Raw genomic sequence first — 15,123 nt, 5'->3', positions numbered from 1 at the left:
GATAGGCAGTATTGGCTCTGGGCTCCCCATCAGCCTGGCCAAGACTTCTCACACATGTGCTCCAGCCTGAGGCTCCCTCTACACAGTCATCCTTCCTTCTTTCTCTCCTTGTGAGGAGTCGGACCAGCATCATGACCTGAAGGCTGTCCCTCCTCCTGCTCCCTCTTGCCTTTATTCTCCACAGGGTTTTCTGTGACTAACCTTTCGTAATTCCAACTCTGCTTGGCATCTGTTTGGCATTGGAGGACCTGAACTGGCACAATCTCTCAACCAAAAATGAGGACAAAAGTGCATCTCTCATCACAAAATTAGAGAGGTTTATGGATATTACTTGTTCTTCTTTGCCTCTTAGTTTATAATCAAGGGAGGATAAAGGAATTTCACACAGACATTTTGAGATGGCCTAAAATATAAAATCCCTCCATTTTATAGAGGAGGATGCTGATGTTTAGGAGAGGTTTCCTAATCCTGAAGTGTTCCTTGAGCACCTGTTGCATACTGCACTTTGGGCTAAACCCCTCCAGAAAGCACCAGAAGGAGTGGAGATGCCCTGCAGCTCCTGCTGACCTTCCTCCCCGAATGCCTCTGAATCCTGCCCATCTGCCATCTCTGTACCAGAGCCTGAGGGATGACTGGCCTTCCTGCTCCTTCACCTCATGCTGAACCTCCACATTGTGGCCACAGTGATCTTTTTCCTTGTAACCCTTCATATGTCAAGTGTCCAGGGCCAGTATTTTATAGCATTAAATGCATGAGCTATGGAGTGGGACTGCTTGGGTTCTAGTCCCCACTCTGCCAATTACCATCTGTATATACTTAAAGAAAGTAGTCAAGTCCCTGGCCAGACTTAGCATCTGTTAGAAGGTAATATTAATGGCCTTTTACTCAAAAGGTTGTTGTCACATTACACGAGTACGTGTACAGAGTTTAAAAACGTGAGCACAGAATAACTTGGTTGGAGTGTGTTGCTGTTGTGTGTTTTGTTATCTCACTCCCTCTCCTGGCTCTGATGTGGGAGAAAGCACAGTAGGTACAAAGGCAGCGAAACCTGACCCACGGCTTCGTATGTGACCTCCCTTCACTCCCCATGCCTTCCCTCAGACTTGAGCTCTAGTACCTGCCATATCCCACAGCCCATGCTGCGCCCATCCTGATGCTTTTCCCAGCTGTATCATCTTCCTAAAAGGTCATCCCCCATGGCCTGGCAAGTGAGCTTCTACCCACCCCTCAAGACTCTGCTCCAGGGTCGCCCACACAGAGGAGGCTGCCTGCCCCTCCTCTCTCCATGCTGAGCTACACAAAACTCAGTCAGTATGCTTTTCTTTCTTTCTTTCTTTTTTTTTTTTTTTTAGATGTTTGTCACAAGGCATTTACACTCATTGGAGAGAGGCAGAGAGAGACAGAGAGAGGGAAAGTGAGAAATCACTCCTCAGGGGGATGGCCATACCACAATCCCTTCTTCTCTGTTCTTCTCTCAGGATTTTGGGCAAGCACACATATGGGCCAAGGATGATTTTCAAGCTGTCAGGTCTGGAACTTGAACCATGGTCAACCATATGGGAATCCAGTGCCTTAACCAACACACCACCTACCGGCCCATTCAGTCAATATTCCTACAACACTGCAGTGTGTGGAGTGTCACTAAGGCATTATATAAATTTTGGTTTATTTATAATAGCATTATTCACCACAGAAGATATTTATTTATACAACGGCAAAAATGGGTAGCAACATGAATAATGCTCACCATCGAGGTTTCATTAAATAAATGGTAAAGTGTTCATATAAAATATGCAGCTATTAAAATATACTTTAAAATGTTTAATAACACAAAGTCTATAGAGAAATGGAGTTAAAATATGAGTTTACATTGGTACGAAAACTTTTGAAATCCATGCATAGTTTTTTTATAATAGGCATTTTCCATAATATATTAAGTGAGAACATAGTGTGAAGAATTATATATTCACTAAAGTCAGATGTACCAAACATGCCTTACTAAGAAGGCAGTATCTGGAATGACCAAACTGTGGATAAATTATTTTTTACATTTTTTTTAACTCTTTCCATATTTTCTGTAAGGTATATAGATAGACAGGCCTTATGCATAGAAAAACATAGAAAAATACATCATGACTTTTCCAATAATCCAATATATACATATCTTAGCATAATAAGAAATAGGCTTTTAAAGAAATTTTCATCTTCTGAAAAGCACAAGGACTGATGGAGGTAGTGATGTTCATGAATTAGTGATGCTCTTGAATGAGTCAAGGACCTGAACACCGTGTGGAGGGTACTAGAGTAGCAGAATCTAGGTAGGGAGACTAGAGAAATGCAGATTCCACTAATAAAGAAAAAGGGCATGTCTGGGAACAAAGATGAGGGTGAGTGTTGAAACACTTTGCTTGAGATGCTGCCTGAAAATCCAGGTGGAGAAGTTCAGCTCGGGTGGTGACTAAGTTCAAGGGACAGGCAAGCACAGCAGTGAAAGGAACCGAGGAAAATGAATCAGACCGCCCGTTACCATGAACCCAGTTGGCAATGCAGTGCTAAGCATATTGTCCAGTAAGCTCATTTATAAGCCATCAGCATCACCGGACATCTGTAAAAATGGCATGTCTCAGGTCATGCAAGGAAATCTTTCCGCATTTATCTCTTTAATCTGCTTGTCTCTCCGTAGGTTCACACCCGGAACACTTAGAAGTGTGTACTTACGCTGGCCACAGTGAGTCCCGACGTAGCCTTTCTGGCAGAGACAGTGGTCATCGCTGCAGCTACCTCCATTCATACAGCGGATACTGCAATGTTGTACTTGGGAGAAAAGAGAAGAATGAGTTATTCTGCCACTTAAGTGCACATATTGCGACAGTTTACAAGAGTCGATGCAGAGTTATCTGCAGGGAATGGTTTATCAGAATTCATATACTTAGGCAAAAACGACAATGCCAAACATGCTACATTGCGTGTATTAGACCATTTACAATGCAACAGAATTGCTTCTTTGACTTGTACTTTAAGAGGACTAACTGACTTCCCTGACTTGGCAGAACTTACAACTCAATGAAATCTCTGTCATTTATACCAACAAGAGAAAGAGGTGCCTTGAGTCATCAGCTGAGGCAAGATCACAATGATTGCAATTATCTTCCCCTGAAAGCATTGAAAGGCCCAGGGAGGTGGGCAGGCAAATAGAGTAACAAAGTTCCCAGAAACTTGTTGCAAGAAATTTTGGGGGCAGAATAGAGGAAAAAACAAACTAACTAGAAAGGCATTTCATCACAAAACCACCTGATGAAGAGGACAGCTGGACTTGACTTAGAAAGAGCTGCTTCCGTAAACTGTAACCTCAAACTAAAGAGCTTCAGTGTTTGAAATCCGCTTTGTCACATTTTCACCTACAGAAGTATGTGTTTCAGGGCCCGGAGTAGAAAGACACTGGTGCAGAGCTTAGAGCTGAGACAATGAGGCCCTGGGGAAAGCTGGCATGAAAGACAGGAAAGATTTGTACAGCACAGGCCTGCGCTCACATCCCTGGAGCGTAGTCTGTCCCTACTTCAGTGGTCTGGGTCATTCCCTACTCCTCCAGAAGTGACAACTATCCTACGGGAAGACTACAGGCTTGATTGAATTAATCCTTAATTCACATCCTGACACAAGGAGGCCAGGACTGGGCATTGGAAGACTGGCTCATTCTGCCCTGGTCTTACTGGACAAAATTCCCAGAGGAAAGGCTCAACAACTTTACCTAGGAGAAGAGACGCCCTCCTTTCTGTGCTGGAACAGGAATCAGCTGCTATGCTCACTCCTCGGCTCATCTTTCTGGAGCATAGAGAAGACTCCTCCCAGCAGCCACCCTCTTTGCTACTCTATGTTAGGGGTTCTCATTACAGTACTGAAGAGTACTACTGGACTTCAGAGAAAGGGCGGTTTTTATAAGGAGCTGAACAAACCTCAGCCTGATGACAAGGAAAGGAAGGTACAGGAAGCTCCTCTCCCCATCACCTCTCTCTCACTTATGCATGCACTATCATGAATTTTTAAAAATTAAATAAATTTTTTAAAAGAATTAGCTCTATCTCTCAGCATTCAAGACCATCCTCAGCATGGCCCTTGTTTGCACGCTCCTATTGGGTTGTTAGAAAAGTCATGATGCATTTTTGCATTAAAAAAAAAAATAGAGGGGACCAGCAGGTGGCATGGTGGTTAAGGCGCTGGACACTCCCACATGGCTGACCAGGGTTCAAGTCCTGAATCTGGTGGCTTGCTTTCTCACTTCCTCTCTCTCTCACTCTCACCCTCTGTCTCTCTCTGGTCAAATTAAAAAATGAATGAATAAATAAATAAAATAAAATAAAAAATTATTTTTAAAAATAGAAAAAAGTATATCATGCCTTTTCCAATGATGAAATAATATACCCTATGATTCAGTCCTCTGATCCTACTCAATGAATACTTCCTAGTGGCTACTGCGCCCCACACAAAACAGCAGGCACTTTGTGCTAATCTTCTCATGAAATTCTCCCTCTAATCTGTTTTGTTTTTTATCTCTTTGCCCTAACTATTGGCCCCCAACACACAACATACACAGAGTTCCCACCGAGTCTGAAATCCCACCTATCTCCAAGACTCATTTCAAATGTCTCTTCTTTTTCTAGATTTTCTCTCATTTCTGTTCTCCTGGTCCGAGTACTTGACACTTCTCTTTCGAAGTACATATTATATACTATAACCTAGGTTTTGGTTATTTCCCCTATCCCAACCAATTTGTCTAAAAACTTGTTGAGAGTGGAGAGTGTCTGATTATTAATAATATCCCCCCATAAGTGCCTAGACAGCACCCTGCCTGTATGTAGACAACATATAAAATTGTGCTAAATTAATTGCTATTCACTTAGCTCATACTAGCTGGCAATGACATCAAAATATATGCTCAAAAATCAAAATGAGACTGAAAAGTTGACCACTGTCACCTAAGCACCTAGAACAGCCCTAAGTAGGTAGCAATTAAAATAGTTATCTTTGTCTCCTCCTATATAAAAGCAGAAATAACTCCTTTGTTGAAGCAATGGTATAGAAATCAAGCAACCCAGGAAACTGATTAAAACCAATTTGTCATTGCAGGCTCCTATGACTCCATTAAAACATCAGCTGAAATGCTTTTTTAACTAAAAAGCTATTTTACAAGTAGAAAAGGGGAAAAAAAGACTTGGTGAAAGCTTTGGATAATATTCTAACTAGGTCAGGAAAAGGTGTATAGTTGCTTTAAAATCTGAAGTTAAACTTAGCTTCATCCTATCTTAGAAAAACAGTAAGGATTGGGAAAAGCACAGGAAATGATGTCTCCTGCCAAGCAGCATAGGCACTCAGTCCGCAAACTGATTTCAATTAAAGCAGCTCATGCCAAGAGCTAATTTCCATTCCCACATGAGCAACAAAGCCATTTAGCTACTTGGAGATAAAAAAGCGAACCGTGGTTTAAATAGTGACTTTACATTATTTGTTCAAGCTGAAAATCAGAATGAATACTTCTTTCTGGGAAAAATGATAACTTTGCATTTAAATGCAATCTAATAAAAACCTCCCACATGTGCTTTGATTTCCTTTCCCCCCCCTTCCAGCTTTTTCCAGCGTAAGAGATTTTTCTTTAAAAAATAAAGCCACCAGGTCAGACTAGTGAAGCAACAAGCAGGGTTAGTCCAGTGGCCCACAGAAACAGATGAACCACGAATCCTTGGGGACAGGAGAGGAAGCAAGCTGGTCAACAGAAAATGGAATCTGAATTACCTGCTTTGCCACAAACATGTTTACCGTGAGAAACTTCACATTCTTCCCGAGTCTTGGATTTTTAGGGGGAAAAGTATTTCTTTTCTTTCCTTTTCTTTCTTTCTTTTTATTTATTAATTTATTTTTAATGTTATTACCATGGATGTGCATTTGCCAGAGAGAAGAAGAGAGAGAGAGACAGTGAGAGGGAAAAATCACCCTCCTGGGGAGGTGGCCATGCCACAATCCCTTCTCCTCCATTCTCCTTTCAGGATTTTGGGCATGCACACACAAGTGCCTGGTGTGATTTTCAACCCACTAGATCCAAGACTCAAACTGCAGTCAGCCATGTGGAAGTCTAGCGCCTTAACCACCTGCTGATCCAGAAAGCATTTCTTTTCTTTTTTCTTTTTTTAGTTTCCAACAATTGTTTTTAATAGTTTAAACATGGGATAAAATTATCTAAATGATTCCTTTAAAGGTGGGAGAAACCATTGGGGATTTCTGTGGGCAAATGAAGGAACTAGGTATGCATCTTCACTACACAAGTAGGAAACGGTTTAGAGAGTATATATACAAAATCAGTTTGCTTCAGCAGGGGCTCCACTTACACCCACAGGGTGCTATATCCTTTACTGGATATTCTAAATACGCCAAATCTGAATTTATTCTTAAACTCAAGGCAGCAGCTACACACTGTGTAGAGGAAGCTAGATACCACATGGCCAACTGGGGTTTGAATCCTGGCCCTGGTGACAGTATGCCAGGAATGCATGCATGCCCAGAATCCTGACACAATGAAAAACTGCAGGAAGGACTGGAGCATAGTCAGGTTTTCTCTCTTTTACTCTCAGACACACTCTATCATGAATAAAGGAGGAAAAAAATAAAGAAAAAGGGTTAAATTCACACTGGGCCTGTGTGCGTTCGTGCCCATGATCCTGAGAGGAGAATGGAGGAGAAGGGATTACAACATGGCCATCCCCCCTGGGGGGTGATTTCTCATTTTCTGTCTCTCTGTCTCTCTCCATCTTTCTGGTGAGCACATGTGCCCTATAGCAAAAAACTCTCCAAAAATATAAATAAACAAAAATTTAAAAAAAGAAAATGTTCCTAAACTTGAACTGTGTGAAGATTTTAATCAGAAACTTGGGAACAGCAGTTGGCATAATGGCTATGTCGCTGGACTCCCATGTAGTTGACTATGGTTCGAGTCCCAGATCCAGTGGCTTAAACTCATGCCGGGCATGTGTGTGTGTGTGTGTGTGTGTACCCAAGATCCCAAGAGGAGAATGGAGGAGAAGGGATTGTGGCATGGCCATCCCCCCTCCGGGGTGATTTCTCGCTTTCTGTCTCTCTGTCTCTCTCTTTCTGGCGAGTGCACATGCCCTATAGCAAAAACCTCTCTCTCAAAAAAAAAAAAATTTATCAGAAACTGAAAATTCTAGGAAGTCAAAATGTCAGTGTCCAGGCTTTGCAGGAACCCTGGGAACCCTGCAGCCACAATGAAGACATCCCCTGAGCAGGGGCAGACAGCCCAATGGGTTCCATATAGGGCTCAATATCCTAGCACTAACAGAAGATGCTGCCATTACCTGTGTCCACAAAGAGTGCCAGATTAACTATGTTCATTTCAGAGATTAGATGGTCCCTTCAGTCACTCAACAAGTATTTTTTTTGAACACCTTCCATTTGTCAGGCATCAGAAAAAGTAGAAAGAAGAAAGGTTCTTTAGACTATAGCCCAGTACAGATTATTATTTTTCTAGAGAGATTTTTGCTATAGGGCACATGTGCTTGCCAGAGAGACAGAGACAAAGAGACAGAAAGTGAGAAATCACCCCTCGGGGGATGGCCACACTGTAATCCCTTCTCCTCCTTTCTCCTCTTGGGATCTTGGGCACGCACGTACACGTGCCTGGCATGAGTTTAGGCCGCTGGGTCCAGGACTTGAACCACGGCCGACTACATGGGAATCAGTGATATAACCATTATACCATCTGCTGGTGCCCAGATTAATTCTTAAAATGACTAGCCAGAAGAGAATAATATGAGCACACTACGGAAGTGAGAGAAGAGCAGGGCTGGCATTTGGGTCTAAAGACCTCAGGTCATGATTTTCATTGGGTGCATTCACTTTTGAATCCTAAGGACATGCCATTGTTCTAACAGATACAATTGGCAGAAAAAAAAAAAAAAACATTGGGGAGAAATTTACAAATATGCAGTTGTTTGACAAGCATGTGATTTTCATTTAGGCGCTACGAAAATCATGGACCAGCTGAACAGCTAGACTACCTTGTAGACGCCACACCTGAGACAACAGTCCACTGGGGCAGCCAGAGTCACAGGACAGCAATCACATTTCTCTTAAGTGCATAAAGTCCCGTGGTGCTTGAGGACTTGCAGCTCAGAAGAGCAACTTCACTGAAGGGTCTCAGAGAGATACCTAACTAGAGCTGGAAAAGTTCCAGAGAAGGACGAGTTAAATGACAACAGTGACAGAGGTGTTTCCGGAGAGGGCAGAGGAAAGCAAAGAGGTCATCTGTTTCTGTTTCCTTTTTTTTTTTTTTTTTTTTTTTGCCATAGGGTGTGTGTGCTCACCTGAGAGAAACGGAGAGAGGGAAAATGAAAAATCATGCACACACGCACACACACACCCGGGGAAGGGGTGGTGGATGGCCTTGCTGCGATTCCTTCTCCTCTATTCTCCTCCTGGGATTTGGGGCATGTATGCACACATGCCTGGCATGATTTTCAAGCTGCCCAGTCCAGGACTCAAACTTCAGTTGGTCATATACCACTTCTGTTTTTGTTTTTGTTTTTGTTTTTTTGAGAGGTCTTTGCTATAGGGCACATGCGCTCACCAGAGAAACAGAAAGAGACAGAAAGCGAGAAATCACTCCCCAGGGGGAATGGCCACACTGCAATCCCTTCTTCTCCATTCTCCTCTCGGGATCTTGGGCACACATGCACACGTGTCCAGTCTGAGTTTAAGCCACCGGGTCCAGAACTCAAACCACGGTCAACTACATGGGAGTCCAGCAATGTAACCATTACGCTCTCTGCTGGTCTCCTTCTTTAAAAATGTTTTTAAGGGTCACATCGTCCAGGCTAGCTACAGCAACCCCTTCCCTTCCTCTGAGTGTCCTCACACTTTGAGTATGTAACTGCACCAGCCTCCCTCAAACTTGCTATTGCACTGGCCTAGAATTGTTCCCCTGCCCTTCTGACACTCCGCATGCTCCAATTCATGTTGGGAGTTACAAATACCCCAAATTCTTATTAAATTGAAGTAAATAAAAAATGATAAAATTTGATAGAATTGCGAGGGGTTACACAGCAAGGCAACACTCCCCAAATTGATATACAGGTTTAACACAATTACTGTTAAAATATTAAAAGTTTTGTAGACATAGACATGACTAATCTAAGATTTTTATAAAAAGGCAAAGGAACGGGAATAGCTAAAACCATTTGGAAAAGGAAGGATAAAGTGAGAGGAATTAGTTTACCCAATTTTAAGTCTTACAGCTTCAGTAACCCAGACTGTGATATTAGAGAAGGGACAGACATGTGGAACAATGGAAAAAATAGAGAACCCAGAAGTAGACCCATACAAATGTGCCAACTGACTTTTTTTTGGGGGGGGGGTTTCGCTATAGGGCGCGTGCGCTCGCCTGACAGACAGAGAGAAACATAGAGACAGAAAGCGAGAAATCACCCCCCAGGGGGGATGGTCACGCTGCAATCCCTTCTCCTCCATTGTCCTCTCAGGATCTTGGGCACACATGCACACTCGTCCAGCACGCGAACCGTGGTTGACTACATGGGAGTCCAGCGACATAGCCATTACGCTAACTGCTGGTTCCCCCAACTGACTTTTGACAAAGGTGTAAAAGTAATTCAAGGATAGCCTTTTTAGAAACAAATACTGTCAGAGTAATTGGATGTCTGTAACCAGTAACTGAACTTAGACCCCAACTTCACACCTGAGATAAAAATGATCTCAACATGAACCACGGATACAAATGTAAAACTATAAAGCTTTTGAAAAAGTTGGAGAAAATCTTCAGGATCTAGAACTTGTCAAATTCTTCAGAGACTTGACAGCAAAAGCATGAGCCAGTAAAGAAAAAAATTGATAAACTGAACTGTATCAAATTTAAAACCTTTTGCTCTATGTAAGATCCCATTTAAAATTTGACAAAACAAAGAGCGAGAGGAAATGTTTGCAAATCATAAATCTAGCAAAGAGCTAGTATCTAGAATATATAAAGAACCGTCAAAACTCAACAGTAAAATAGTAAACAGTCTCAGGGGACACAGGTGGCGTGGTGGTTAAAGGCGCTAAACTCACATGGCCGACTGCGGTTCAGGTTCCAGACCTAGTGGATTGCTTTCTCACTTTCTCTCTCTCTCTCTCTCTCTCTCTCTCTCTGTCTCTCTCTGATCAAACTGGGAAGTAATTATACTACTACTAATAATAAATAAAGTTAAATGAATAAATAAATAGCCCCATTAGAATCTGGACAAAAGACATGAAAAGACGTTTCACTGAAGATACAGGTGGCCAGGAAACACATGGAAAGATGTTCAACATCATTAGCCAGTAGAGAAATGCAAATTAAAGCCACAGTCAGCTATCACTATACGGCTATCAGAATAGCTAAATTAAAAAGAGCAGCAGCACCCAAGGGTGATGAGGATACAGAGACACAGGGTCATTTATACACTACTGGTAAGAATGTAACATGGTATGGCTACTGAAAACCATTCAGCTGTTCCTAAAAAGCTAAAACATGCACCCGCCATACAACTCAGAAATTGTATTCCTGGGTATTAGAAATGAAAACTCGTGTTCACACAAAAACCTGTATACAAATGTTCATAGCAGCTTTGACCAAATAGCCAAACAATCAGAAATAACCCAGGTGCCCTTCAACAAGTGAACAGCTAACCAAACTATGATACATCAATAATAACGTGTATACTACTCAGCAGTAAAAAGGAATAAACTCTTGCTATGTGGCAAGAGCCTAGATAAGTCTCCAGAGAAGCATGGTGAGTAAAACATGCTAATCCTCAAAGGTTACATACTCTGTGATTCCATTTATGCAACATTCTTTTCTTTCTTTCTTTCTTTTTTAGAGAGATTTTTGCTTTAAGGGCACATGCGCTCGCCAGAAAGACAGAGAGACAGAAAGCGAGAAATCACTCCCCAGGGGGCATGGCCACGCCGCAATCCCTTCTCTTCCATTCTCCTCTTGGGATCTTGGGCACACACACACACACATGCCCGGCGTGAGTTTAAGTCACCAGGTCCAGGACTTGAACCGCGATCGACTACGTGGAGTCCAATGACATAGCCATTACCTTAACTGCTAGTCCCCAACATTCTTGAAATGACAAAATTTTGAAATTCAAAAAGAGATTAGGTGTCCGGATTCAGGAGGGCAATGAATACAAAGGCTAACGTGAGAGACCTTGGGGTGATGGAAATTACTATAACAATGTCAGTATTCCAGTTGTGGTACTGGACTACAGTTCTGCAAGATACAACCATGGAAAAAAACAGGTAAAGATACCTGGGTAAATGATACTCTATATCATTTCTTAAAACTGTGTAGGAATCTATATGGCCTCAAAATATGAAGTTTAACTTTAAGATCTCTTTTTAAAAGTGTAAAAAGTAAAACAGACTAAACATGAAAGTGATTTTCCAATTCTAAAATGTAAAGCGTAAGGAACAACTCCTATGATACATACATATGACATATTGCTATGATCTGAACCTTTGTGTTCCCCAGAATTCATATATGGAGACCTAACCCCCATGTGATAGTCTGAAGCAGTGGGGCCTTTGGAGATTAAGTGAAGCAGGCAGAATGCTCACAAATGCAACTGGGGCCCTTATGAAGTTGGGCTGAGGAAGCCTGTCTGCTTCCTCTGCCACCCGAGGATGCATGAAGGTGCCATTGACCAGGAATGGGCCATCACCAGACCTAATTTGCTGGTGCCTTGATCCTGGACTTCCAAGTCTCTAGAACTGTTAGAAATAAACAACTTCTATTTATAAATGACCTAGTACAAAGTATTTTACTAAAGAAGCCCAAACAGACTAAGACAATAAAATTGTGACGTTTGTAAATTCCATTATTACAAGCTAATGTGTGTGGGGGGGGAGAGTATACATACATATCTAAGAGTTTGGCTAAATTCATAGATCAGCAAACCATGACAGGTCTTATTTGTTTGTTTGTTTGTTTGAGAGAGTTCTTGTGTTTTTTTTGTTTTTTGTTTATTTGTTTGTTTTTTGCTATAGGGCACATGTGCTTTCTGGGGAGAGATAGAAAGTAAGAAATTACCCTCCTGGGGAGGTTGGGGAGGGGATGGCCACATTGCAATCTCCTCTTGGGATTTGGGGCATGCACACAGCTGCACCTTTAAGCCACCAGGTCTGGGACACAAAGCAGTTGACTTCATGGGAGTCCAGCGACAGAACCATTATGCTATCTGCTGGCCCCATGACAGGCCTTTAGAAAACCAGGATTGCTTAGGACCCATCTCTAGCCTCAGAGACTGCCAGAGTAGAGCACAGTCCTAAAAAGAGCCGGAATTAAACCTAGAAAACCCATTGTTTTGAGTCTATGAATTACTCTTTTTTTTTTTTTTTTTTGGTGCCTTAATGATCGGTGTCAACAGTTCCCCCAGTTCTAAGGAAGTCACATCTTCCTGGTGTCCAAGAGAACTGTTGGCTGGTGCACCGACCTCTGTACATGCACCCTCATTTAGACCACTAACAGATAGCTTTCTAGTCAGAGCAGAGACACTCAAGTCGAATGCCAATTGAAAGAACAACCCTACTTCCATTCCTCTCATTTTTCAGTTAGAAAGCCAAGGCTTTCAGTGGTCCCACTGCTTGCCTAGACCTCTTTGAACCCTGTCACATAACAAGCACAAGACTTTTCACAGGGAAGCTTGGTAAAATTATCTCAGTTGACCCCTTTTAATACAACCACAAGTAGTGAATGCAAACATTTTGTTGAGTTGGGATTAGCCTTATGGTAGCAGGAAAATTAACACAGCAGTCTGTTCTACGTTTACTGTCTACCACACCATGGCCAGGAAATTCTATAGAAGGCCACAGCTGTCTCCCAGCATGTCACTTCAAAAGACTGGAAAATATCAGTTCAGAGGGAGTCCAAATCAGCTATTTTAAAGGCTCCAAGTAAGTACCTCAAAGGTCCTAGGGAAACCAGATCTTCCTCTTCATACTCTTCTAATCTACAGTCACCTGGGGACTTTGTCCAACATCCAGGAACCAGATGTTGGACATAAAGTGCCACCCGCAATCTTGGACTTCAGTCTCTAACCTAAACCTGGCCTCAAGACCTTACAACCAGACTCCTCCCACCACACTGCCCTACTATACGAGACCAAGGCTCTGTCTCTTCTGGACAGCTTATCTCCACATATCATTATTTTCACTTGGCAGAAAAAGTATCAGTAGTTCACACTATCATGGAAGACCTTTCCAGCTAGATACCAGTTTGGCCATCTGCCTATGGTTCCCCTCTCCTGTCCCACAACCCAAAGGACTACAGGGTTGTTAGTTGGTTCAAGCACCAATCTGAGAGATGGGCTCCATTCCCAACTTGAAATCCAAACTTCTTTCCCAATCCTGAGACTCTCACTCCTCAGAGGCAGCCTGGAGGTCTTCCCGCCAGAGAGAAAGATGACCAGCCCAATCTCAGAGGGGCCACCAGCTGGCTTCTTTGCCGTCTTATGTCCCTCCAGCTCAGGTGCCCTTAGTGTGCAGATAAGCCTGCTGTTACTAGGCAGGCTTAGTAACCAAACCAAGATCGAGCAAGGAGCTGCTGCACTCGGTGCAATTAGCTAGAGTCCCCACTCAGGGGGAGGTTCTTTCCCAACCTGCCACTGGCATCTTTCATAGTAGTGTGGGTTTTTTGCTTAGGGTCCATTGGAATCAGATTCTGAGACAAGAGCTTAAATGGAAGTAGTCTGTTTGAGAATTAAGTCCAGGAAACACTGGTAGGAGGTTCAGAAAGTGAAACTAGGCAGAGAACAAAGCTAATAAAGTACATTGTCAAGTCTATTACCACTTTGGGCAATGAGGGCTCAGTCCCAGGAGGGAAATTTGGGAGACAGTATAGAACAAACCTCATAGTTATCCAAACCACAAGACAAGAAATCTGGGGCACTTATTCAACAGCTCTCCATCTGTCGTTGGTTACAGGTTGCTTCTAGAGCCACGAATGCTCTAACACTTCCAGCCTGATCTGCATGCAGACAGGGCCTGAAAAATGTTGCAGAGTCCTCAGGCAGAGCACCTTGTGTTCATCCCTGAATGACAAGGGAGGTGAGCACCAAGAGGGCCTGCTACACAGAGTGACTCCCCCTAGCCTGCTCACTAGTTTCTGAGAACCACGTTTAAATGTCAGGAGCGTGGCAGGTAACAAACCTTGACACACCAAAGTCTCCATATGCAGTAGGCAAAATCTAAGCTTTCTTTTTGCCTTGTTAACAGCCAAAATTTTGAGGGGCAGCTTATATAGACAAGAACCTCAACTTTTAAACAACCACTAATGATTCTCCTTTTCCCAACCTCCACAATTTCTTCTGCTTCACTATGATAGTCCCCACATTAAAAATAAAATAAATAAATAAATAAATTTTAAAAAAGAACAAGAAAACAAAGGCTCTGAAGAATAAACTGTGATTTTTATTTGGCATCATAGAATGACAAAGACAAAATTCTGAAAGAAAAATCAGTTTGCGCTTTCTGATAAATCATTCCAGAAATTTCCATAATGACATCTTATATTTTCATTTTGCAGGGGGAGGTGTCTTGAGGTTTAAATAAGTTTTTAATCAGATTCATACTGTAGTACCACAGGAAGAATGCCTAGTTTTCTTGAGCCAAAAATGTTCATTAAACAATCATTTCATTGAGTACCTTTTATGATGTTTACATTGGAGATGCAAAGATGAATAAAGCAATACCTACATAGAAGACCATAATCTGTATAGTATTCATAATAACTATGCCCCATAGGTAATTTTCCTATAAAGAGAGAAGAAGGGAAATGGAAAGCCTGATTGGGGAAAGCCTTTCCAAGTATTTTGGGCAGAGCAGAGAAGGCAGATGTTCTAGTGTAAAAAATGTATTGCAGGCAAGAGAAAAGCCAAAAACAAATTTAGGAGAAAATAGGGCATAACCACATAAAATAATATTATATATAATGACATGTTAGACTCACTGGATCTGGAGCCACAGGAAGGAGCTATCTGACCAGATGGGCAAGTGCACATATTTGGCCTCGAACAAAATCCA

General features: G+C 42.2%; 1 protein-coding gene across 1 annotated transcript in view; it reads right to left on the bottom strand.

Annotated features, from left to right (window-relative positions):
- LOC102495054 (fibrillin-1) overlaps positions 1-15,123 on the bottom strand; it is a gene marked incomplete at its 3' end in the record, with an annotated part of 283,471 nt that overhangs the window by 228,010 nt on the left and 40,338 nt on the right. The window contains exons 3-4 of the mRNA XM_014584254.2: positions 15,050-15,118; positions 2,719-2,814 (exon numbers count right to left, since the gene is read on the bottom strand). Coding sequence (XP_014439740.1) covers positions 2,719-2,814; positions 15,050-15,118 — 165 coding nt within the window. The remainder of the gene's footprint in view (positions 1-2,718; positions 2,815-15,049; positions 15,119-15,123) is intronic.

Source organism: Tupaia chinensis, unplaced genomic scaffold (assembly GCF_000334495.1).
Source record: "Tupaia chinensis unplaced genomic scaffold, TupChi_1.0 Scaffold146140_1, whole genome shotgun sequence".
NCBI classification, from domain to species: domain Eukaryota; kingdom Metazoa; phylum Chordata; class Mammalia; order Scandentia; family Tupaiidae; genus Tupaia; species Tupaia belangeri.
The sequence above is the reverse complement of the archived record's forward strand: the minus strand, read 5'-3'. Positions and strand labels throughout refer to the sequence as shown.